Raw genomic sequence first — 23,739 nt, forward strand, 5'->3', positions numbered from 1 at the left:
AGCCAATCAGAATCCAGAACTAGAAAGGGGCGGGGCTCAGACATGCGTCGTTCGCACCTCCCACTCAGCTGCGGCCGCTGTCACTGATGTTTCTGGGTCTGTCTAGCTTAGAAGATGACCGTGGGGAGGCCGGTGGGAGCCTCCAGCAGCTCTGAGGGCAGCCAGCAGGTGAGGAGCGAAAGAAATGGGGGCCGTGGGGGGATCCGCACAGTTCCCTGGAGGGAATCTTAAAAATAGAAAACTGTTTGGCGTTGCCTTGGAGACAGTCGACAGGGGCGTGTCCTAGGGGGTGTGAGATTAAAAATAGCTTTTAGGCACCCGGAGGTGGACTCCAGCCGTCAGGCTCCTCGTAGACCCATAGCAACGATGCTCAGTTTTCGCTTCGCCTCGAATTACCCCAGAACTAACACTTCGCTTGTCTCCATTTTTGTAGAAAGCAGGCACAGAGAGATGAAGATTTTTTTTTTTTTTTTTTTGCTTTTTGGGTCACACCCGGCGATGCACAGGGGTTACTCCAGGTTCTGCACTCAGGAATCACCCCTGGCGGTGCTCAGGGGACCATATGGGATGCTGGGAATCGAACCCGGGTCGGCTGCGTGCAAGGCAAACGCCCTACCCGCTGTGCTATTGCTCCAGCCCCGAGATGAAGATTTTTGCCTCAAAAAAATCGCGGAGAGAGAAAATCCATTGGTGGTTGCTTTGAGCCAGCGGGAGGGGTGTGTGTGTGTGTGTGTGTTTGCGGGGTAGGGTGATAGGAAACAAACAGCGGCTGCTTGAAGGGTATGAAATTCTGGGGGAGAATACATCCTTCCTAAAATGGGTTATGTCCTGGTCACTCAATAAAATCTGTTGGAGCGTACACTTTGCTTTTCTGTTATTTTCTTTTGTCTTTTGGGCCACTCTTCATGCCCAGGGGTTACTCCTGACTCTGAGCCTAGTGATCACTCCTGGTGGGCTCAGGGAAGCATATGGGGGTGCTGGGGATCAAAGCCAGGTCACCCGCCTTCTCTGCTATACTATCTGGCCTTTGTTGGTGGTTGCTTTTATCCAGCAGTGTGATCCCAGCATGGAATTCAGGGGATGCTGGGGAACCATGTGGTACTTGGGATCAAACCTGGGCCTCTGGCCCTTCAAAGTCTGTGCTCTAGCTTCTGAGCTATTTTCATGGACCCCAATAAATAGTTTCTGAATGAAGTGTTTGAACCCAGTTGGTTTGCCCACTTTCTCAGACATTGCTCTTCCAGCTAGACACTGCCTCTATCCCGTCACAGAAGCAGGAGAGGCACAGTGGGCGACAGGAGGTAGACCCCCAAGGAGGAGCCAGGGAGATAGCTGAACAGATTGAAGCAAATGCTTTGGCATAAAGGAGCCCTGGATCCGTCCCCATCACCATACTGTCACCAAGCACCACCTAAGACCCTTCCCCCCAAAAGAAGTTGGGCAGTGCCAAAGTATGGCCAAGGTCAAGGGTTGGGTTTCTGGAGTGCCAGGGGAAGATTGAGGCAGAGTTGAGCCTCTCACTGCACTGTAAGAACCCGAGATGGACCTAGCTCTTTGCTTTTCTTTCTGTCCATCAGTCAGGCACGATTTGGTCCTGTCCACACACCAATGTATGAAATATCTTTAGGACAAGAGATTTTTAGGACAATTTTTTCCCTTGTAACTCCCCAGGTTTATTATAGAGGGTTATTCAAAGTGAAATTAAACTATGAGTAAAATTTGAAATTACAGTTTGACCTAGAGTGTTGTGTTTCATTTTAGATATTTCCCCCCAAATCCTCCTCGGACACAGAGACAGAAGAGCTGTCCGGTGATGGACTGGCATTGCCCAGAGCTGGCAAGCTTGATGAATTCCTCAGTCCCGATGATGAGACAGATTCCACTTCTGACTCAATGGGAAACCTCTTTGAGCTGCTGCGAGAACTAAAGGAGAAAGGCAAGTGGGGCCTATTGAAGTCCCTTTATCCATCCACCTCAGACAGTGATGAGAACCTCTCAGAAGATGATGAGGACCTGGAGAGCTTCTTCCAGAACAGAGGCAGGGGGATGCCACAGAGTCCGAGGTAAGACCAGGCAGCTGAAATGGCTGTCTCACTGCACAGCGCTTAGCCCTGCCATGACTCATCTTCGTCCTCTGTAATCCACCTCCCGCCTCTGTAATGCCAAACTCTTTGGCAAGTTGCCACATATCCAGGCTCCAGCCCAGAATCAGATGCAGGGAGGTCTTCTGATTCCCAGCGATCCCCACAGCACTTTGGATAAGCCAAATGCGCTGGAAGCAGTAGAGCTGATGAAAGAGAGCTGTAAGAACTTTACTATGCCAAATCATTTAAGTGCTTCAAAGAAAGTTGAAGCTGGCAGATCATCTCAAACCATACCTCACAAATGGATCATTGCACTAACTGATTAGTTTGCTTTCTTTGATTATACACTGATTAAAAACAAACAAATAATAAAAACAAAGCGATGCTTTCCCATATACCACCTCCCTGAAAATGCAGCACAGTATCCTGGCCAAGCAAAAATATGAAGCAAAAATATAAATACTACAGCAAAACTGTTAGATGCATGCATACTTTATCTCATTTAATATCCAGTTTTTCCTCACACTGATTAAAAAATAATAAAAATAAAGGGATGCTTTCCCATATACCACCTCCCTGAAAATGCAGCACGGTATCCTGGCCAAGCAAAAGCATGATAGCAAAATATACAAATATAACAGCAAAACTGTTAAATGTGTACATACTTTATCTAATTTAATATCTATTTTCCTCTCTTAACACCTCTAGTAATTATTGCCATTCTATAGAGAAAAGAATCAAGGTGTTTTGTTTGTTGTTGTTGTTTTGTGTATGTGAAGTAAGATAGTTTTTATTGAAACTTAGGAGGATGTGAGGGGAGAGAAAGAGAGGAAGTATGTATTCAGGAGAGAACACAGGTTCTCTAGAGTGGGAAAAGCAAAGAGACAGAGAGAGAAGCAAGTGAGATACATATACAAGGAAGAATGGGGGCTTGGAGAGGTAGCAGGAGAGAACTGAGACCCCAGGAGAACAGTGACCCCAGGGCCACACGGCTATGCTTGTTTGAAGCAGAATTTGAACCTGGACTGTGTGGCCCTGCACCAGGGCACCTTCTCTTCACCTGAAAGCAGTCAAGTGTGAGTGGCTTCTGAGGAAATTCCGAGGAAACGGCCTTTGGGAAGGAGGGCGGTATGTTGAGAAAGGTGCAGACTTAGGGCCCAGCCAGGCTGAGGGCTTCTGAAGGGTGAGTGGGGAGCGGGAGGAGTTGCTGGGGCATTTCATACCAACCTGCTCGCCCTCCCCAGGAACAGCTCCAGGAGGCGCTGCAGCTCTCTCAGCAGCCTTCCCTCCAGCACCCCAAGAGATCAGCCCCAGCCCCACTCCAGGCCTGCCTCCCAGCACAGAAGTGTCAGCTCCTGGGCATCCTCCATCACTGTCCCTCAGCCCTTCCGCATGACCCTCCGTGAGGCCCGGAAGAAGGCCCAGTGGCTGGCATCTCCTGCATGCTTCGAGCAGGAGAGGCAGCAGGCCCAGAAGCAAGGCCAGGAGGAAGCCGAGTGCCAGCGGCAGTTCCGGGCACAGCCTGTGCCTGCACATGTCTACCTGCCCCTCTACCAGGAGATCATGGTGCGCAAGGAGGCCCGCAGGCAGGCAGGAATCCAGAAGCGGAAGGAACTCCTTCTGTCTTCCTTGAAGCCCTTCAGCTTTGTGGAAAAGGAGGCGCAGAGAAAAGAAGCTGCTCAACAGAGGGAACTGGCCGCCTCGGCAAAGGCCAACAGCCCTAAGCCGAAGGCCATCAGAAAGATCCCCAAGTCCGTTCTAGAGCCAGCCCTTGGGGAGAAACTGCAAGGTAAATCTGCTCTTGCCAACACACTGAGGGGGGTGCCTAAGGGGTGCTGAAGGGGTTTGGTCAGGCTCACGTTAGCCTGGCATGGAGTTGACCTGCGTGGTCAACTATAACAGCAGGCCGTCGAGTAATGTTGGGTGTGTCCATACTGGGGAGGGGCAGGGGAAAGGTCCTTTACTGTCTTTCTTGATTTGTTTGGTTGACCATTGAGTGGTGTGAATGGCTCCACGGTGTCCCAGGTAAGAGCAGAGACTCACTATGGCATTCCAGGGGCAGTGTGACTAGGGCCATTGGCCAGCTGCCTTTGAGAAGAGGGGACCTCCCTCCCTGTTCCTGAGGAAGTTCCATTTCAAGAAGTTCAGCCCCTCAGGGACTGGCATGTGCCACTCACACCTACTCCTCCACTGTGAATCAGCAGAGGCGGACATTTTGGACAGAGTCCCAGGCAAGAGCTATTAATGGGATCACATTTCCAAGAATTAAAGGAGGAAATCTGGGGATCCTTTGGAAGTGAAACAGGGGTGTGTCTAGGTGTGGGACTAGTTAGGGAAAGAGGAGCTGCATTTGGCTGGATGAAGGAGGAAGAGCACAGTGAGCAGAGAGCTAACCTGGAGGAAGAGAAAGCTGAGCCTACTCAGGATAGAAAGACAGACGGGAGAGGCAGGCACAGGCAGAGCTAGGACATAGGTGGGATCTCTCTCCAGAGGTATGTCTGGAGTTCATCCCAGGGGCACCGGGGAACCCTTTCAGGGTGGTTCATGATCAGACTGGCAGTTCAGAAATACTCTCCTGTGGGGCCAGAACGATAGTACAGCAGGTAGAGCATTTGCCTTGCACACCGCTGACCTGGGTTCAATCCCCAGCATCCCATATGGTCCTCCAAGCACAGCCAGGAGTAATTCCTGAGTGCAGAGCCAGGAATAACCCCTGAGCATCACTGGGTGTGACCCAAAAAGAAAAAAAAAAGACCCTCCTGGGGCCGGAGCAATACAGTGGGGTAGGGCATTTGCCTTGCACACAGCCAACCCAGGTTTGATCCCAGCATCCTATACAGTCCCCTGAGCACTGTCAAGAGTAATTCCTGAGTGCAGAGCCAGGAGTAACCCCTAAGCATCATGGAGTGTGACTCAAGAAGCAAAAATAAAAGCAGAAGGATCTCCATGATGGCCTGTGGATAATTGAAGGGGGTGAGGCAAGCCTTGTTTTGGGCTTTTTTTTTTAAAGGGGGGCACACCCGGCAGTGCTCAGGGCTTACTCTTGGCTCTGCGCTCACAGATCACTTTCGGGTAGAGCTTGAGGGACCATATGGGGTGCCAGGGATTGAACCTGGGTAGGCCACATGCAAGGCCAGCACTCCACTTGCTATACTATTACTCTGGCCCCAAGACTACTAAAAGTGAGACTACTGCAACAGGGCTTTTGAGAAGTTAGGAAATCGGAGCACCAAGGAAGGGTGGAAGGAATTTAACGAGGGGATGAGCTTGTGATGGATGAGGTGAGAGAGGGTCTGGGGGTCTGGCAGGGCCTTTCTCTGAGTTGGGAAGACTGGAGGGAGGCGCAGGGGTCTGGCTCTCTCTCTCCTTCTCCGTCAAGTTGCTCAGTGGATGACAGCTGCTTCTGCAACTTGCTTGGTTGGTGACAGTTAATGGGCTCTCCAGCAATGGGGAGAAAAGCAAGCAGGTTTGTAGTGATAACTGTTTTCCAGATTATTAATAATCCTAGCACATGGCCACTCCGAGGTTTCCCATGTGATTGCAACTGGCTCATCAAACTCCTGGCACCTTCCTGAACCACCCCAGTCCACCTCTGAACCCTGGGCTTTGAGGCTAGGTCTCCCTTTTCCCCCATCACTACCTTGGCTTTTTCTCCAGAGGCTGAACTCCTCAGGAAAATTCGCATCCAAATGAGAGCCCTGGACATGCTCCGGATGGCCTCCTCACCCATCAGTGCCTCTAAAGGCCGGGCAGACGCACAGCCTCGCACAGCCACCCGGACCTGGGAGAAGCAGCTCGGCTTCCTCAACAGGGACTTCGGCTTCCAGCCCCGGGTGAACCCTGTGGTCCCTGATTATGAATGCCTGTACAAGGCCTTCCAGAGGAGAGCCGCCAAGAGAAGGGACACCCAGGAGGCGACTCGCAACAAGCCCTTCTCGCTGAGAACCGCCAGCCTGCATCACCCTCGGCGGCCCTGTGATGTGGCCACCTCTGGAGGACAGAAGGTGAGAGCCCAGGAGACAGAGGGGACAGCTAGGGCCTGAGGCGCGAGATCCAGGATGGGCTGGGGGTGGGGTGGGAAGACATGTCTCCTGAGCTGTCCTCTAAATTCAGTTTAAACACGAGCTTAGTGAGGCCTAAGTGACAGTACAGCAGGTAGGGTACTTGCCTTGCATATGGTTACCTGAGATCCATCCCTGGGATCCCACAGGGTCCCCGAGTACCACCGGGAGTGACTCCTGAGCAGAGAGCCAGGAATAATCCTTGAGCACTGTTGGATTATAAAAACAATCCTTCAAAAATCAAATTAAAAAAATCAAATTAAAAAAACAAATAAATATGAGCTTAGTTGTATATAGAATTACAATTCTGATAGACTTAAAGTACAAGATGGCTTCCTTCCCTTTTGGATGGAGGTTTACAGCTGGGCAGGCCCAGGAGGCAGGGAGCTGGTACCGGTTGCTTGTGTTCCTTTACCAGTTCCAAAGATCTCTTTGTTTGAGTCAAAACTTTAGGACTGAGTTCCAAGTCTTAGCCTGGTTACTAAACTCAAGATCTCATTCCTCTTGCCTAATACCAGAAAGAAGGGGAAAAAGAAGGAAGACTCTTCAGTCTGATGCATTCCTCACTTAAGTTGAATCCTAGGTAAGACTGAAGTAAAATCACTGCGTAAAATCACAAACTAATCCCCATCTCTGCTAGGATTCTCCGCAGCCACCCACCACCCCGCTGCCCAGGAGCCGTTCTCTGAGTGGCCTCGCTTCCCTTTCGGCCAACACTCTCCCAGTGCACATCACAGACGCCACCAGGAAGAGGGAATCTGCAGTCAGGTGAGCGGCAGGTCTGGGTGGGGAGAGGGGGCCACTGCTGCCAGCTGTACTGTGAGCAGACCCGGGGGTGGAGGGCAAGTCTCTGCTCAGGACAGGAACACCATGGCTGTCCACACTTAGGGCTGCAGCACACTGGAAGTATTCCACCATTCAGGAAATATTTATCGCTGGGGACTTACTCTGTACTGTGAGTTAGGCAGGATATCGCTGATGGAACCCACTGTTTACTGTCAAGTCTGAAATACAGAGAAGGAGTAGAGTAACGGCCTTGTTCTGTGAGTGGTACAATGAGGAGGGAGGACACAGGAGATGGCAATGGGCAGCCTAAGCAGGGGTCTCTTGCAATAGATGTCTGGGGTGAAACCTGAAGCAGAAATTAGCTGAAGGCTGGAAAACAAATGTTGAAACAGGGAATGGCATGAGTGAAGGCCCACAGATAGAAGGGGAAGGATTAGGATCAGGAATTGAGAGGAGTGTGAAGGCAGGTGGCAATCCCTTGCCCAGATTTGAGCATGTCTTGGAGAAGCCGGAGCATTTGCCTGTTTGCCACTAAGTTCACCATCACAGCTTTGTTCTCCTGGAGCTTTGTTCTCTCTGAGCTGAGGTCAGCAAAGGTCTGGTTTCTGTGGCGCTCACAGGTAGGGGGCTGGAGAGAGAGCACAATGGGCTATGTGCTTTGCCTGCAGGAAGCCTGGGTTTCATCCCTTCTTCCAGGGGTGACCACCAAGTGGTTTCCAAACCCACAAAAACAAGATCCGCAAGAGGGGTTTTAGAAGTCAATGGCTTTAGAAGTCAAGGGAATTTCTTCCTTCCTCACATTCCTAGTTGGAGCTTCTACATCCAGGCTAAACTCAGCAGCCTGCAGGGACCGCCTCAAATTGGCCTGAGGGAACAGAGAGGCTGCTTAGAGCATGGCCACATCTGTCCCTCACGTACACCCCCTCCTTACCTTCCTGTCCACTTGAATGGAAATCTCCAAATGCAAGTCTTGGCCATTTTGACTTCACCGGGACTCTCCCGAGACCCTGCAGAATGACAGGTATGCAGTCTGTGCTGCAGGTGGACCACGAGACCCATTTCCAGAGTGTGGGGTTCCTAAGGGCCTGTAAACCAGCTCCTCCCAATTCAGGTCAACGGTCAAGGTGGGGGCTTGGGCGTCAGGCAACCTGACTCAGTGTGACTTGTTCAAGGCATGCTGAGAACCTTTGAGCAAGGGGCTTTTCCTCTCTGGGCTCAAGCTAAGGGAGCAAGCATAGCCCTTATTTCTCACGGGAGTCATGAGGATTTCATTAGCTGATCAGCATGAAGGTGCTGACTGGCTCTGTGTACTTGATTGAGGGTAGGCTGCTCAGCATATGGTAGCTGTTAGTAAAATTTCCAGATAGGCACAAAGCCAGAGTGAATTCCTAAATAAAGGTATTTTAACTCATGTTTTTCAGTTCAGGAAGTTTTTCCCGGGGTCGAAAAATCACTGTGTCTATCAGCCAGGTATTTAATCCCAGAAAACTTCCCAAAATGCCAGTATGGTAGATTACCTACCCCGTTCAAACTTTCCACATTTTAACATATGACCTCAAGTTGATCACCGGTATTTTGTTTGCTTCCTCACTTTAGGAGTTCACTTGAAAAAAGGGACAAAGCAGATGAGAGTACTCAGTGGTTGGAGAAGCACAAAAAGAAGTGCCAAGCGATGTCCAAGTCTGTGACCTTGCGTGCGAAAGCCATGGATCCCCACAAAAGTCTGGAAGAGGTATTCAGAGCCAAGCTGCGAGAGAACAGGTCAGTATCTGCCCAGCATGGAAGGAGTGCCCTGCTCTAAGCTCTAACAGCTCATTGGCCCTGAAAGTGCCGAAGTTGGAGCTGGAGAGGTTGCTCAGTGGGCTGGAGTGTGTGCTCTGCATGCAGAGCCCCTGGTCTGATCCCCGATATCACATAAGATCCACTATAAGAAACCCTCAGGCACGGATCCAGTAGCCTCTAAGAACTGCCAGGTGTGGCTCAAGAACTAAGGGAGAAAAATGGGCCAGAGAGATAATACAGGAGTAAGGCACTTGCTGTAAATGAGGCTGACCCTGATCTGAGTATAGGCACCTCATATGGTTCCCTGAGGACTGCAGGACTGATCCTTGAGCACTGCCAGTTGTGGCCCCCAAACCAAACAACATCCACATTCCTGTGCAGTAAACACCACCATTTATCTTTAGAATTTTAAATTTAAAAGAAGTTTGAAAAAAAAGAAAAATGCCAAAATGGAGCCATATGGGTAGGCTCTTATATTGCAGGGTCGAGGGGTTTTGCTAGGCGTTTGACAGCTTTTTGGGCCACATCTGGTAGTGCTGAGGCTTACTCTTGTCTCTATGCTCAGGGATCACTCCTGATGGGGCTCTGGGAACCATACTGGGTGCAGGGATCAAACCTAGGTTAGCTATGTGCAAGGCAAGAGCCCTCCCACTGTTCTATCACTCTGGCCCCTGTCAGACACTTATGATTTAGTTTTAAATTTTTGTTGGTGAAGCAAGAGTTTTTATTGAACATCAAAAAGATGTGAGGTGGGGAAAGAAAAAGGAATACATATATTCAGTAGAGAACAGAGCTTGAAGAGCAAGCAAAGAAACAGACAAGCAAGTGAGTTACATGTCTAAGGGGCTTAAAGGAACAAACTGCACTTATGATTTTAGGAATTTATACCTGGGGCGTATGGTATACGGCATACCTCGATGGACATCGGGTTGTGCTGCTTAACTAGAATGAAGGGTAGATATTCTAGAATGACAACAAAATTATTTTGTAAATTCATTTAGCATTTTTTCCCCCTTCCCTTCCCCTTGTTGTTAATATTACCGGACTGACTGTAGATTTGTGTAGTTCTCTCCAGGGTTAGTCTGGGGGTCTTGGAGAGTGTATTTTAACATATATATTCTAAATCCCAGGAACAATGACCGTAAAAGAACAAAAGAGTACAAGAAAGAATTGGAGGAAATGAGAAAGAGAATACAAAGAAGGCCTTACCTTTTTGAACAAGTTACCAAGGTAAAATTAATCTACCGTTTTATTTGTCTCAGATGATTGGGCTCTTAGAAATTTTGAAACAGTTTACTTGGATTGTGGGCCATACCCAGCTGATTTCACGGCTTACCCTGGCTCTGTGCTAGGGGATCATATATGGTACCAGGATTGAACTTGGTCAGCTATATGCAAGGTGAGTACTTAACCTGTTATACTATCTCTGGCCCTGTGAAAGTTTGTTTTGGGGCCATACCCAGCTGTGTTCAGAGATTATTCCTGGCTCAATGCTTATTACATGCAGCGTTGGGGATGGAACCCTGGTCAGCTATTTGCAAGGCAATGATCTTAGCCGCCGTACTACCTCTTTGGTCCCTCGAGCACTTTTAAGGTAACTCAAAAGCTGCTAGAAAGAGTGCAACAGGCCAGGCAAATGGTTTCTAGTCTTTGGGAAGTTGAATTTGGTTGAGATCTCGCTCAGAAAGCTCTGGTGTGACTTAATAGCGATGGCAAAGTCACCCTCTCAGACAACTTTGGGATACCTCAGATTGGGAATCCCTCTCCTCTCCAAAGTTTCTAAAGTTGGAGTTCTCTGTGATCTAACTCCAATTCTGGACATTATCTATGTAATTACAGCTAGCGTGTTGTGTAGGCATTTTCTGAATCTCTCTCTTTGCACTGGGATTAATTTAGTAACAAACATTGCTCCAAGTCTCTGATTTTGACCTTTCCTCTGTCAATTTTTTAAAACAAGATCACAGAGATCTTAACACTCAGCACTCTAGAAGAAAACAGGAAATACTCTATATGAGTTTTTCTCTTGGAGTCAGTGTTCTTTCAGTTCCACAAAAAACCTTCCCTCTAAGTGATGCAGCTTATTTTCTGTGTTCCTAATGATGGTTTGGGCGCTTTCAAATCTTAAAAGGGCTTTTGGTTTTGGGGTGACACTGGTAATGCTCAGGGGTTACTCCTGACTCTACCCTCAGGAATTACTCCTGGTTACACTTGGGGGGACCATATGGGATGCTGGGAATCAAACCCAGATTGGCTGTGTGCAAAGCAAGCACCCTACCCACTGTACTATCTCCCCAGTCCCTCAATATTAATAGGTTTTTAGTTCACTTCTTCATCAGGAGTTTTCTTAGTTCTCCAAGATGAAGTCCTCAGTGCCAAGGATATTAAGAATTAGATTCAGCCTTGCATGCATGAGGTCCTTGCTTCAGTCCCTAGAACCTTAAAAAAATTAGGGGCTGGAAAGGGTACGACAGGTAGGGAGGGCGCTATTCTTGCACAGGGCCAAACCAAGTTCAATTCCCAGCATCCCATGTATGTGATCCCCCAAGTCCCACCAGGAGTGATCAGTAGCACCACTGGGTGTAGACCCCCCAAAAAAAACAAAAAGGAAAAAACTGTAAAGACATAAAATAGTTCAGAGTTCTCACTTCTCATTGGGATGGCTTCCAACTCAAGTTGTCATCTCCTGGGGTGTTAGAAATTCAGAATTGTAGGCTCTGTCTCAAGCCCCATACAGATCTTTGTATGTATGTATGTGGTAGCAGGAACTGAACCCAGAGGCTTTATAGAGATGAAGAACAGTTTCCTGCTGAGTCATGCCAACTCCCAGAATCTGCAGTGCGTGGTGTGTGTGCACTTCCAGGCTGGCATCTGCTCTACAACTGATTTATATCCCTGGCCAATAATCTGCATTTTAACCAGATTTTCTGGTTGTTTCTAGGTACTTTAAATCTTGAAAATAATGGCTTCAATAATTTTTTCTTTAATTTTTCGGTTACACCTGGCAGTACTCAAAGGTTACTCCTAGCAGTGCTCTGAGTTGGCTGTGTTAAGTGCTTTAGCCTCTGCACTTTCTCTGGCCCTAGGGTCAAAGTAACTCTTAGGTAAATCAGTGTACATTGGGGGGGGGGGGTTGGAGGTAGGAAACAATTAACAGATATTTATCAAGGGGTCAGAGTGACAGTACAGTGGGCAGGGTGCTAGCCTTCTAGGTGACTGACCCAGATTCAATCCCCAGGATCCCATACAGTCCACTGAGGACTGCCAGGAGTGATTCCTGAGCACCATGGGATATTACCCCAAAACAAAACAAAAAGGACATATATTAAATAATCTGGAATTATCTGGTAATTTATGAGAGCTGTAACAAATTGCCTTTCACAGAACCTCGCCAGAAAAGAAGCAGAACAAAGGTATCGAGACACCCTGAAGCAGGCTGGGCTGGATGAAGACTTTGTGAAGAACAAGGGTGAGGGAGCTCGGGCTATGCAGTGGAAGGGTCAGCCAGAAGCCCGCGATTGTCCCAGGTAATCTGAGACGCTTCTAGTTTTAAAAATTTCATCCCTAGATATGCCACTAGCAGGAAGTTTTTTTGGGTCACATCTGGAGATGCTCAGAGCTCCTGTTGGTGCTCGAGTGAACCCTGACCATCGCCAATGCAGGAAAAAAAAAAAGTAGAATCCAGGGGCTGGAAAGATAATACAAGGGTTAAGGCATTTGCCTTGCACACAGCTAACCTCAGTTCAATCTCTGGCACCACATATGACCCAAAAAACATTATCAGGAGTTGATCCCTGAGCACTTCAGCAGGTATACCTCCCTCTCCCACTCATAAGCCTTAGATAATGTCTTTTGTTTCTTTCATTTTTGGTTTTGGGCTACACACAGCAGTAGTCAGGGGCTACTCCTGGCTCTGTGCTCAAGGGTCATTCGTAGCAAAGGCTATAGGCAGTGCCTGGGATCAAACCATAGTTGCCATATAAAAGGCAAGCACCTTAACCCCCTGTTCTTGAGCCCTTAAAATGTTTTAAATTAATTTTGTAATACCTTGATTTATTTTGCAGTTCCCGTGAAACTACAGAACTCAGCATCAAAAGTCCACAACAGGATTTAGAAGAATCTTTGGAATGGCCTTTAAGTTCCAAGAAAGATTCGGAGGATCTATCTCATGAATTTCTGGAGAATGCCAAATCACTGGCTTGACCATTAAAATTAGTCTTTCAAGTCAGGCAAGATTGAATTTTGAGTCAAAGTTTTTGAGAGAATGAAAAACTAGCAAATTGGCAGGAATGATTAAAAAAAATTTAAAGTGCTAGTCACAGTGAATGGATCTGAGTCAATTTAAGAGCTTTAGGAGCTGGAGATACGGTACAGGATTAAGGCACTTGCCTCTCATGCCACCAAGCCTGATCCAGAGTTCAGAGCCAGCAATAGCCCCTGAGCACCACTGGCAGTGACCTAGTCTTCACCTGTCACCCTCCACCCTGTCCCCCAAAAAGTTCTGGCTTAACGCTAGAAGGGTTAAGGCACTTGCCTTGCATACAGCTGGGCCTGACTCAATCTCTAGCACCACTTGGTTGCCCCCCCCACCCCCCACAACACAAAAGTGAAAAGCAGCTGCTTATCTAGCACTGCCAGGTGTGGCCCCAATTATTTAAAAAAAAAAAAAAAGCAACTCTTCTGGTTTTGTGCCTCAGATTATAAATACAGAAAAAGGGATAAGTTCAGATCTACAAAGGCTAGTCAGGAAATGTCAGGATCACATGGACTAGTTTTAAGGCGGTAGGAGATAGAGAAGTCTGGAGCGTACTAACCCTACTGGAATACAGGTCCAGAACTACCAAGCCAGTTGCATTAGGAAACAAATCAAGCACCTGTTAACCACACCCCTAAATTTTATCCCTTCCACTCAAAAACGAAAAATTACTTGGAAATAGTCTGTGAGTAAAACAACTTACCTAGAGATGAAAAGTTTGCAACTTCTAATATTGTTAATTACAAATGCAGCATTAACAACATCTTGTTCCAGGTAAGTGTTTGATGGGAGAGGAAGATGTCGTGTGTGTCATATGCAACACCCTTGGCTTCTACTCATTATATGTCAGAAACAGCCTCTCCCCAGGAGCACAATCAACACTGTCTCAAGCTATTGCCGGATGTCCCCAAGGCTTGTGGGGACAGCATATATATATATATATATATAAAGGTAAAGGCCCTCCCGTTGATTATCGATTTGCTCGAGCGGGCCCAGTAACGTCTCCATTGGAGACTTTGTTGTTACTGTGTCTGGCATATCGAATACGTCACGGGGATGAACATTTTAAAAATATGTTGACACAATCTCAGTCTGCATAGCACAGAGCTGACTCTGCATGCCATTAACTTATTTAAAACATGGCTATGTCTTTATCTGTTTAGAATGTACCACGGTTGTGTATATATCAGCCTGGGGTTCATTTTAAATAAATCTGAATCTTCTCTGACAACTCTACCTTTGTATTTGTGATGTTTGGTATAGGAATACTTTTCACCAACAATTACTCCTTCCCAGTATTTTTAGAGAACCAATTCTAACAGAAATAACTTTCTTTTGTTTTTCAAAAACTCTGGGAAATTTCAAAACTTGTTATTGCCAGTTTTTCAGATTTAGACATGATCTTAATGACACCACCAAGTCTGCAAGCTAGAGCTGAAAATGCTCAGATTATGTTTTCCATGACTCTCTTTCTTTTTTGTCTTTGGGCCACACCTGGCAATGCTCAACTGCCTCTGCACTCAGGAATTTCTCCTGACAGTGCTCAGGGAATCAGGGATTGAACCTGGGTCGGCTGTATGCAAGGCAAACAACCTACCCACTGTACTACTGCTCCAGCAACAAAGGAAAACAACTGGGAAGTTCAGAGTTATGAGCCTCAACACAAACAAACAAAACCCCCTTAGAGTGCTATTTTATATTCCATAAACAAAGAAAGCAAAGTGACGTCGGAGAAGTGTACTGGACCCAGACAGTACCTCAGCCAGGGTCAAGACTGGATTCAAGTAATTTTTATTTTTGCAGCCCAGTGGCAGAGTTTCTTACTCAGGTTGCTAAAGGGAGAATGGCACAATAGATTTGACATCACTCCCTTCTCCAAAGCAACAAGGCATCTTGAAAGCTCAACATCTTGAAGTTGTATGGTTGATGGCAGGACTTACTTCATCCGTGTGAAAAGACAACTGAGTGTAGAATGAAAACTCTTCAAAGGAAAACATCCTTTAACAGTCATACTGAGAAACTTCAGCTAACACATAATCAAATTCTCTTCTGAGAGAAGTCCACTCCAAATTTTGCAGAGGTCGGCACAGTTACCCAGCCCACATGCACTGCTTTCTTTTTTGTCTGGATCAGGTGGTGGTTTGAAAAAAGGCTCTTCTACATCCATCTTCTATGCCAGGAAAGATGAACAGGAGCAGAAGTGGGTCTTGTCCTTCATAGATTCTTTTTGGTTCTGACGGATCATGAGCCATAAGCCTCCAGTTCCCACTATGTGATCCTGGGATCAGCTCGAGCTGCTTTTCTAGGAGTTAGCACCCATGCTCATGTCCGTCTTTCAATTAAATCTCCTTGGTTTAGTAACTGTAAAAGATTAAAACAAAATCTGGAGTAGGCTATGAATAACGGGGGAAAAATTCATAAGATTTACAAGCAGGAGTGGGGAGTACACTGCAGGGATGAGCCAAGGATTATCTAGCTCCAAAATACAAGACAAGCACAGACTGAGAGATTGTATTCAAACACTGGCCTTTGGAGAACAATTTGGTCACTCCCTGATGTCGGCGTTTTTAACATGCAATAATATCCTAAGACTATTAGCCAAACTACTGTTGATGTAGACACTTACTATGAATCTAAATTCCAGAAAATCACAAATGGTGAAACCAAAAATCATCGTCAAGTGTTAGCTCAGTAAAAACTCAAGCAGAAGTAGTAAAGGGTATGGGCAAGTGAGTTTTAGGTAACAGTTATAACCCCACATGTAAGTGAACCCAGGGATTCCTTGGGCTTAACTATCATTTCTGTGATCAAAGAGACAAGCCTGGGCCTGGAGCAATAGCACAGTGGGCAGGGTGTTTGCCTTGCACGCGGCCTACCCAGGTTCGATTCCCAGCATTCCATACAGTTCCCCGAGCACCACCAATAGTAGTTCCCGAGTGTAGAGCTAGGAGTAACCCCTGAGCATCACTGGGTATGACCCAAAAAGAAAAAAAAAAAAAAACAAACAGACAAACAAAACCCCAAAAGAGACAAGCCTGAGGAGCTGGAGGGTAATACAGTAGGTAAGGCACTTGCCTTGCAAGTGGCAGACATGGGTTTTATCCCCAGCACCCCATATGGTTCCCTCCCCACCCCTCCGAACCTCACAAGGAGTAATCCCTGAGTGCAGAGCCAGGAATAAGCCTTGAGCACAGTCAGGTGTGGCCCCAACAGTGTGGCAGATACTCAACTTTGTAAGGCTTCTACTTGCCAGACCCCTGGTACCCCAAAAATAAAATATCAGGTAAAGATTTTAAGCTGGAGATCTATTTACCTGGTGACAGTGACACTATTTACTTGGTGACATCTTAGTTTGGATGATGGTGATTTATATAGTAGAATTAATTTATATGGAATTTAGTTTGATGTTTTTTAAATTGGAGGGGCCTCCCAAACGATGCTCAAGGAGCCCAGGGGTAAGTGCCAATGATTTTTGGCCAATTGGGCTGAGGATTGAGTGCTACGCCTGCTGGGGCCCTGGCGATGCTCAGGAGGCACTGTGCTCTGAGAGACTGCAAAGCAGGTGCTCCAGCTCAATGAGCTCTCTCTGGCCCAATCACATGGAATTTAAAGAAAGTGGGACCAGAGAGACAGTACTAGGGTTAAGGCACTTACCTTCATGTGAGACACCTCAATTTGCTCCTTGGCACCATATATGACCTCAAGCGCTATTAGCAGTGATTACTGCTGTGGCCCAAGACCATGTCTGTCCCCCACCCCCAATGAATGTGGACTCAGTGTGACTCTGGAACCCCGTTTTGTTGCCTTTAGGAAGCAGGAGGTCTAAAAGCCCTATGGGGCTGTCCCTGTAGGGCCTGCACAATGGGTCCTCTTGTTCTCCAAAGACCTAGCAATAACAAGGGAAAAACTGTCTCATCTGAAATGTCTGAATGAGAGCTTGTAGTTCTGATAGATTTTCCATGATAAGTTCCGATACTTGACTTTTTGCTCCACTCAAATTCTCAACAAGTTGTTTATTTGGTTTTGAGCCACATTTGTGGTAGCTAGGGGCCCATCCTGGCGTTGTACTCACTGCAGAGTGCACCACACCTGGTGCTCAGGGGACTATCTGTGGTACCCAGGACCGGACCAGGTCAGCTACATTCATGGCAAGTAAGTGCCTAAACTGCTGTACTGTCTCTCTGGCAGTTCAATAAGTAATTTTTTTTTTAACTTTTAAAGCATTTTCATGAGCCAAATTACAAGTATGTCAGTAGATTGTTACAGGTCTATTCTATAACATATAAGGATCTGGAAAACCAGAATGTGAAATGAACATGTATTGTTTTAAACCTTTTTCTAGCAACTGAGAATTGTTTTTTTTTTTGGGGGGCGGGGGTCTCACCCAATGATGCTCAGGAATCACTGGTTGTACACTCAGGAATCATTTATGATGGGCTCAAGGGACCATATGGGATGCAGGGGATCAGACTTGGATGAGCCACGAGCATGGGTGCTATGCTCTGTAGCTCTGGTCCCTATCTGAGAATTACTGAAGAATACAATTCCTCATTGACTGGAAAAGTGATGATCAGAACCTAGATCCCTGATGAGGGTAAACGAATAAGGTCAGGGCCTTGAAAGATGTGATGATGTGTACTATGACAAAAAGAAGGTATTACAGGATAGGATAAGATCTGAGAAAGAAAAGGATGAAGATGGGTATTAGAGATGACCACGACATGAGGAAGATATAAAAGTAGTAATGAAAGAAACAGAAGTAGTAAGGTTTTTCTTTTTTCTTTCTTTTTGGGTGATACCCAGCAATGCACAGGGTTACTCCTGGCTCACACACTCAGGAATCACTCCTGGTGGTGCTCAGGGGACCATATGGGATGCTGGGAATCGAACCTGGGTTGGCCACGTGCAAGGCAAAGGCCCTATCTGCTGTGCTCTTGTTCCAGCCCCAGTAGTAAGTTTTATTGTAGAGGGTGTGTTTTAAATAAACATAGACTCATGAAGGAAAAGTGAGAGTACAGGACTTTCAGCTAAGCCTAAGGCTGCACTTTTTCATATGTGTTAATATTTTTCTATTAAGTGTATGAAGCTTCTATTATTAAAGTAATTGTTATGTCTTGCTCCCTCTCACCTTTTCTGCTGTTGGTAACACTGATTGCTTTTTTTTTTGGTGGGGGGGGGGTCATACTCAGCAATGCTCAGGGGCTACTATGGGATGCCAGGGATCGAACCCGGGTTGGCCACATGCAAGGCAAACACCCTCTGGCCCCATGATTGCTATTTTTATTACTATTTTCTTCCAACCACTCCATCAAGATTATTGCTGCTGTCTTTCAGGTCACAAACTTGGATATTCCTGAGTTCCCATGCTGGGGTGCCCAGCAGGAAGAACTAAATAAACATATTGAAGTCTCTAAATGTGCAACCAACAGGAAGCACTAAATAAATACATTTTGGCCTCTAAATGTACTACCAGCTTTAGAAAATCTATTTATATAGAGAAATATACTAAATAACAAGAGTCAAACAAAATTCTTTTGATAACTATACTGAAAAAAGGGGCTGGAGCGATAGCACATCAGGTAGGGCATTTGCCTTGCACGTGGCCGACCCAGGTTTGATTCCTCCGCCCCTCTCGGAGAGCATGGCAAGCTACCGAGAGTATCTCACCCGCACAGCAAAGCCTGGCAAGCTACCCATGAGGTATTCAATATGCCAAAAACAGTAACAACAAGTCTCACAATTTGTTGCGAGATGTTACTGGTGCTCCCTCCAGCAAATCAATGAACAAGGGAAGACAGTGCTACAGTGCTACTAAAAAAGTGAAAGAGTTATTCAGACTAAGATAACTGTTAACCTTGGGGCTGGAGAGATAGCACAGCGGGTAGGGCGTTTGCCTTGCACGCAGCCAACATGACCAACACAGGTTCGATTCCCAGCACCCCATATGGTCCCCTGAGCACTGCCAGGAGCAATTCCTGAGTGCATGAGCCAGGAGTAACCCCTGAGCATCGCCGGGTGTGACCCAAAAAGCAAAAAAAAAAAAAGCTAACTGTTAACCAAATACAATGGATGGTTCTCGTTTGAATCCTATTTCAAACCAACCATGAGAAGACTTTGTGTTTGTTTTTTTAGGCCACACTCAGCTATGCTCAGGTGTTACTCCTGCTCTGTGTTCAGGGATCACTCCTGGCAGGCTTGGAGGACCACATGGCATCCCTAGGGAATCAAACCTTGGTTGGCTGCGCAAGGCATATGCCTTGCCTGTTGTGCTATCTCTCCAGCCCCCAAAAAGACAGTTTACGAAAAACTGTATACTGGTGAGTGAAATGAGTTAGAAGGAGAGGGTCGGATATAGAATGACTGCATTTATTTGTGGGATTAAAAAAGAAACAAAATAACCCAGTATGAAACTAATATCCAAGGCCATGAAAACAGGTCAGGAGGACTGGTCACTGGCTGGAAAGCACCAGAAGGGTGGAGGGTGGAGGGTAGTTAAGATAGAGGAGGGTTCATTATAACACTATTACTTGGAAATGAATACCCTGGACAGGAACTGAGTGTTGAAAGTAGGTAAAGGGAGATTCATGATAATCTTTCAGCTTCTGTATTGCAAACCACAATGCCCAAAATGAGAAAGAAAGGGAGAGAGAAGAGAGGTACCTGCCATAGAAACAGGCAGGGGTGGGGCTGGGGGGGCTTGGAGGCATGGGAGGGAAACTGGGGACACTGGTACTGGGAAATTACACTGGTGGAGGGATGGGTGTTGGAATACTGTATGACTGAAACCTAATCATGAACAGTTTTGTAAAAAAAAAAAAAAGAAAATTTAAAAAATTAGCAATGAGAATAGCAACAAAAGTCATATTTTTAAAAATCAATTTAGTAAAATATAAACAAAATGTTTTCAAAAAGACAAGCTGCAATAATAAAAAATGACAAATTAAAAAAAAAGCAAAAGAAAAAAAGAAAAACTTCATACTGGATGTGGAAGCAAGTCAAAACAATAAAGAAACATGCCTATGATTTGCTTTTAAATACTCTAACACATGAACTAAATGTAATATTGACAATTTGACTTATGATACACATCTGAAACTTATAAAATGTTATAACATAATGTTATTTAAAAAATAAGTTATACTGATTCGGCATGGGAGCATGAGAGATAGCACAGCGGGTAGGATGCTTGCCTCACATGCGGCCAAACCAGGTTCAATCCCTGGCATCCCATGAAGTCCCCCTTGCCTGCCACGAGTTACTCCTGAGTGGAGTCACCCCTGAGTACCACTGGGTATAGCCCAAAAATCAAAAACAAAAATTGTAAATGTTAGCAATGAAAAAGAGTGAAGAGGACTCCACTAGATAAAATAATGTTCCAGCAATAATTAGGAGGGCACGGTTACTTAGAAATTTGTTTTATTAGATTTTTTTTTTTTTGCAGTGCCAGGGATGAAGCTCAGTGTTCACACATGTGTGGAGTTGAGTTCTATCACTGAGCCATGTCCCTGGCACAGAGAAGCCAATTTAGGAAAGAAATGATGACACTGACAGTAGCAAAACTTCCAGTTTAATATAAGCAAAACTGAACTGATGTGTCACAATGTGAACATACGGAAAGGTCCGAGCAAAAATAAAAACATGCTAGTCCACAGTTCTATGATCCTGGGTATCATCAAGGATAATACAAAATAGGGGCTGAAGCGATAGAACAGCGGGGAGGGCATCTGCCTTGCACATGGCTGACCCGAGTTCAATCGCCAGGGTCCTCTGAGCACTTCCAGGAATAATTCCTGTCTGCAAAGTGAGGAGTTACCCCTGGGCATCACCAGATGTGTCTCAAAAAGAAAAAACAAAGAAAAATAAAAAAAAGAATGCTACAAAATAAAAACAATATTCAGTGTAACATCTAGTCATTTGAATGCTGATTGTGGTACAGAGCCTGAGAGCATGCTTTTGCATATAGGAAGACCAAGGTCTATCGCTACATGGGTTCCTAAGCACAGACAGGTGTGACCCCCCAAATAATCAACCCAACAAAAGCACCAGCTGATGATAATATAAAGGTTATAATGAAAAGATAGGGAAACGATAAAAAGCATTATGAAAGACTGCATACTACTGGAAGGATACAGGACACCTGGGTTTTAGCGAAAGCTTATGAGTATGGAATGAGCTCATGATGACATCTAGTTCCGTAACGAGTTAGTGTTCTAATATTCTAAGGTTCCAGAAGCAGAACTAGTTCTCACTTTTCTGGATCTCCTCAGAATTGGACTCAAGCTTACCTTAAAGGGAATATCTTCTAGTCAAAAGTTTCCAGAAAATGGAAACTGGGATAGTTTTCAAATAACACAACTACATTCCCAATTACTCTCCACATTAGTATCCACAAGACCAAGTACAGGCAAGAGAAAGAATTACCTCCTGTGGATTCACAGCAGTTAAGACAGAAACCTCATATGACTGCCTCCCTGACTGCATGGTCACCAAATGGTGTGTCACATCAGGCACTGAAGACAGGGGACGTGGGGATCCTTCGGCAAGCACCTCTGTGAAACAGCAGCAAAACACTTTAGTGAAATATAAATCCACAGACATACCTACCTGTTTTATCAAGGTTCTAAAAACTGTTCCCAGAAAAATCTAATTCCACATTGCTGTAATTCTTCCAAATTAAGTCCTATTTACTCATCATTATCAATATATTTGAAAAGTACTCAAAAAGAAGATGGCAAGAAAAGACACATTTTTTCTGCTGCTGGTGACCAAACTCAGGATTTCATACAGTGAAGCATGCGCTCTACCACGAAGTTCCAGCCTCAGAGCCTCGATGTGAATGTTGACCGTTTCAATATACTAACTTGAAGCAATATGGCTAAATCACACTGTAAATTAAGATTAAGACGACTATGAAACAGTGTATTTAGGCCGGCAAATCAGGGAACCAGAATGAACTCTTAAAGCATCACCAACAATAAAGATGTTCACAAGTCAAGAGCTTCAGTTAAACCTGGCTTCAACATTCCTACTCCATGTCCCTTTCTCCCCTGAGACTTTCCTTATGGCTGGCAAACTAGTTTCATGCAATTTCTGTACTCATGCTTGGTTATCCAACAGTACTCAGGAAACAGGAGGTTTACCATGAAAGCACACACAGGCCCTGTCAGCTCAATATACATATGTATGACACAAAGGTGCTCACAAATTCAAAAAATGACTGAGTAGAACATGAGTAAGTAAAATACTGAACTCAGACTTATGGTGTCACTGTGAAAATCTTCTGGAAATAGTCAATACATAAACCAATTAAGTCTTCATGTAAGTTAAGTTTCTTTTGGGGGCTTTCTAGCTTATAAGCATATAACTTCACATATGCCTACATACCATCTTACATTGCCTCAAACTTGTTTCCCATATAGAAGTTTTGACTCAACTAGATTCTAAGGTCCCTATCTTCTTTTCTTTCCCATGGTGCCAGGCACACTGTAGGCACTGAATAAATGCATGCTGACCTCACCTGTTAAGTTTTTCAGAGAAGAGGGCCTGGCCTGTGTAACTTGGGTGAAATTTCTATATCAGAGAGGAGCAAGTGTTTCCTAGAGAGCCCTTTCTTTTCTCCAGAAGATATGGCTTTGAAGGTATGGAGAAATTGCTTTATATCTCCTTTGTAAAACCTGGTTATGTTCTGTTTAAATGTTTTAAAAGTTAAGTTCTTCCATAACTGCAACAGGAAAGATAGAAATAGTTGGGCTAGGATGCTAGGATTATGGATAATTTTCTTCTTAAAAATTTTTTAAATTCTTCGTTATATTATCTTTTTTTTAAAAAAAAAACTTTAAAAATCAGATTTACTATCCACCCCCAAGACAAAGAACATAAATACTACTTAATAATGTTACAGTTACTCACAAGAAATGAATTAAAACTTCCATTTTGAAGACAACCCCATTCCTTAGTCCCTAGTTACAGCTCATTTTCCCCAAATAAAGGAGAGCTGAAAGTCTTACCATCATCAACTCCTAGGATAGAATTGGTATTTGGTAGGTTCAAGGATTCTCCTCCAAGGCTGGGCTGGGAATTCATAGACACCAGGTTTTTACTTGTTACTGAAGCTTCTTCAAGCAAACTACTCCCCATTAGTGGCTCAGCTGCACAGAGAACAGGATGGGAGAGACATAGAGCAGTCAAGGCCGCACCTAAACCCCACTGGACTTCACAGGAAGCTGGCCTTTTCTTCCACACCAGAAGTTCCCCTGTATCTTGAATGCCACTTCCTATTTAACTTACTTTTGGAAAGTAAGAATAAACCTAGAAGAGTAGGCTTGAGTTCATAGATAAAAAACCGTGCTTGTGATCAACAGCCGGATAATTAATGTAAGATATGAGACAGATAAACCCTTAAAAGAGTTGAATAAAAGAATTGAGGGAATGGATGGAAAGGAATAATTATATTCAATTTAAGTTAGTGTAAAATGGGAATTAATGGCTATTAAGTAAACAACACTTAAACTAGTAGAAAATCCCCCCACCACCACCCCTTTGATTTCTGAGCCACACTAGACTTACTCCTGGCTGTGCTCAGGGATCACTCCTGGCAGTGCTCAGGGGACCAAGGACTGAACCTGGCTCAGCTGTGTGCAAGGCAATCTCTTTAACCCCTGTACTATCTCTCTAGATCTTAAATTAATATAAAATCTTTATCACAGTGACACTTGCTAGTTCACAAATCAGTACAAGTTACCATCAAAATCACTGCAGGACATTTATTGATTGA

The 23,739-nt window shown here is 45.3% G+C and overlaps 2 protein-coding genes across 7 annotated transcripts in view; one reads left to right on the top strand and one right to left on the bottom strand.

The window, feature by feature from the left end:
• The first annotated feature begins 90 nt into the window (after positions 1-90).
• FAM161B (FAM161 centrosomal protein B) lies at positions 91-12,928 on the top strand. Its single transcript, XM_056133845.1, has 9 exons — positions 91-168; positions 1,762-2,063; positions 3,329-3,873; positions 5,742-6,088; positions 6,786-6,913; positions 8,528-8,692; positions 9,844-9,943; positions 12,095-12,237; positions 12,775-12,928. The coding sequence occupies exons 1-9, from the start codon at positions 115-117 to the stop codon at positions 12,911-12,913; spliced, it is 1,923 nt and encodes a 640-aa protein (XP_055989820.1). The 5' UTR covers positions 91-114; the 3' UTR covers positions 12,914-12,928.
• A 1,812-nt stretch (positions 12,929-14,740) lies between these two features.
• Positions 14,741-23,739, bottom strand: part of ZNF410 (zinc finger protein 410) — a 37,644-nt gene continuing 28,645 nt past the window's right edge. For 2 of the 6 annotated variants that reach the window (XM_056133493.1, XM_056133492.1), the window contains exons 10-12: positions 22,973-23,113; positions 21,387-21,514; positions 14,741-15,326 (exon numbers count right to left, since the gene is read on the bottom strand). In XM_056133493.1, the coding sequence (XP_055989468.1) occupies positions 15,288-15,326; positions 21,387-21,514; positions 22,973-23,113 (308 nt within the window). In that variant the 3' untranslated portion in view covers positions 14,741-15,287. Of the gene's footprint in view, positions 15,327-21,383; positions 21,515-22,482; positions 22,687-22,972; positions 23,114-23,739 lie in introns of those variants that run through there. The other 4 variants (XR_008795062.1, XM_056133494.1, XM_056133495.1 and 1 more) reach the window with 4 other exon arrangements.

The sequence above is a fragment of the Sorex fumeus genome, unplaced genomic scaffold (assembly GCF_029834395.1).
Source record: "Sorex fumeus unplaced genomic scaffold, SorFum_2.1 ptg000098l, whole genome shotgun sequence".
In the NCBI taxonomy this organism is placed as follows: Eukaryota; Metazoa; Chordata; class Mammalia; order Eulipotyphla; family Soricidae; genus Sorex; species Sorex fumeus.

Bases quoted from the DNA above. Each gene is read 5' to 3' on its own strand.
- FAM161B (XM_056133845.1), top strand. From the start codon at position 115: ATGACCGTGGGGAGGCCGGTGGGAGCCTCCAGCAGCTCTGAGGGCAGC. The intron at 6,914-8,527 runs GTGAGCGGCAGG...TCCTCACTTTAG, and splicing joins AAGAGGGAATCTGCAGTCAG to GAGTTCACTTGAAAAAAGGG. The intron at 8,693-9,843 runs GTCAGTATCTGC...TCTAAATCCCAG, and splicing joins GCCAAGCTGCGAGAGAACAG to GAACAATGACCGTAAAAGAA.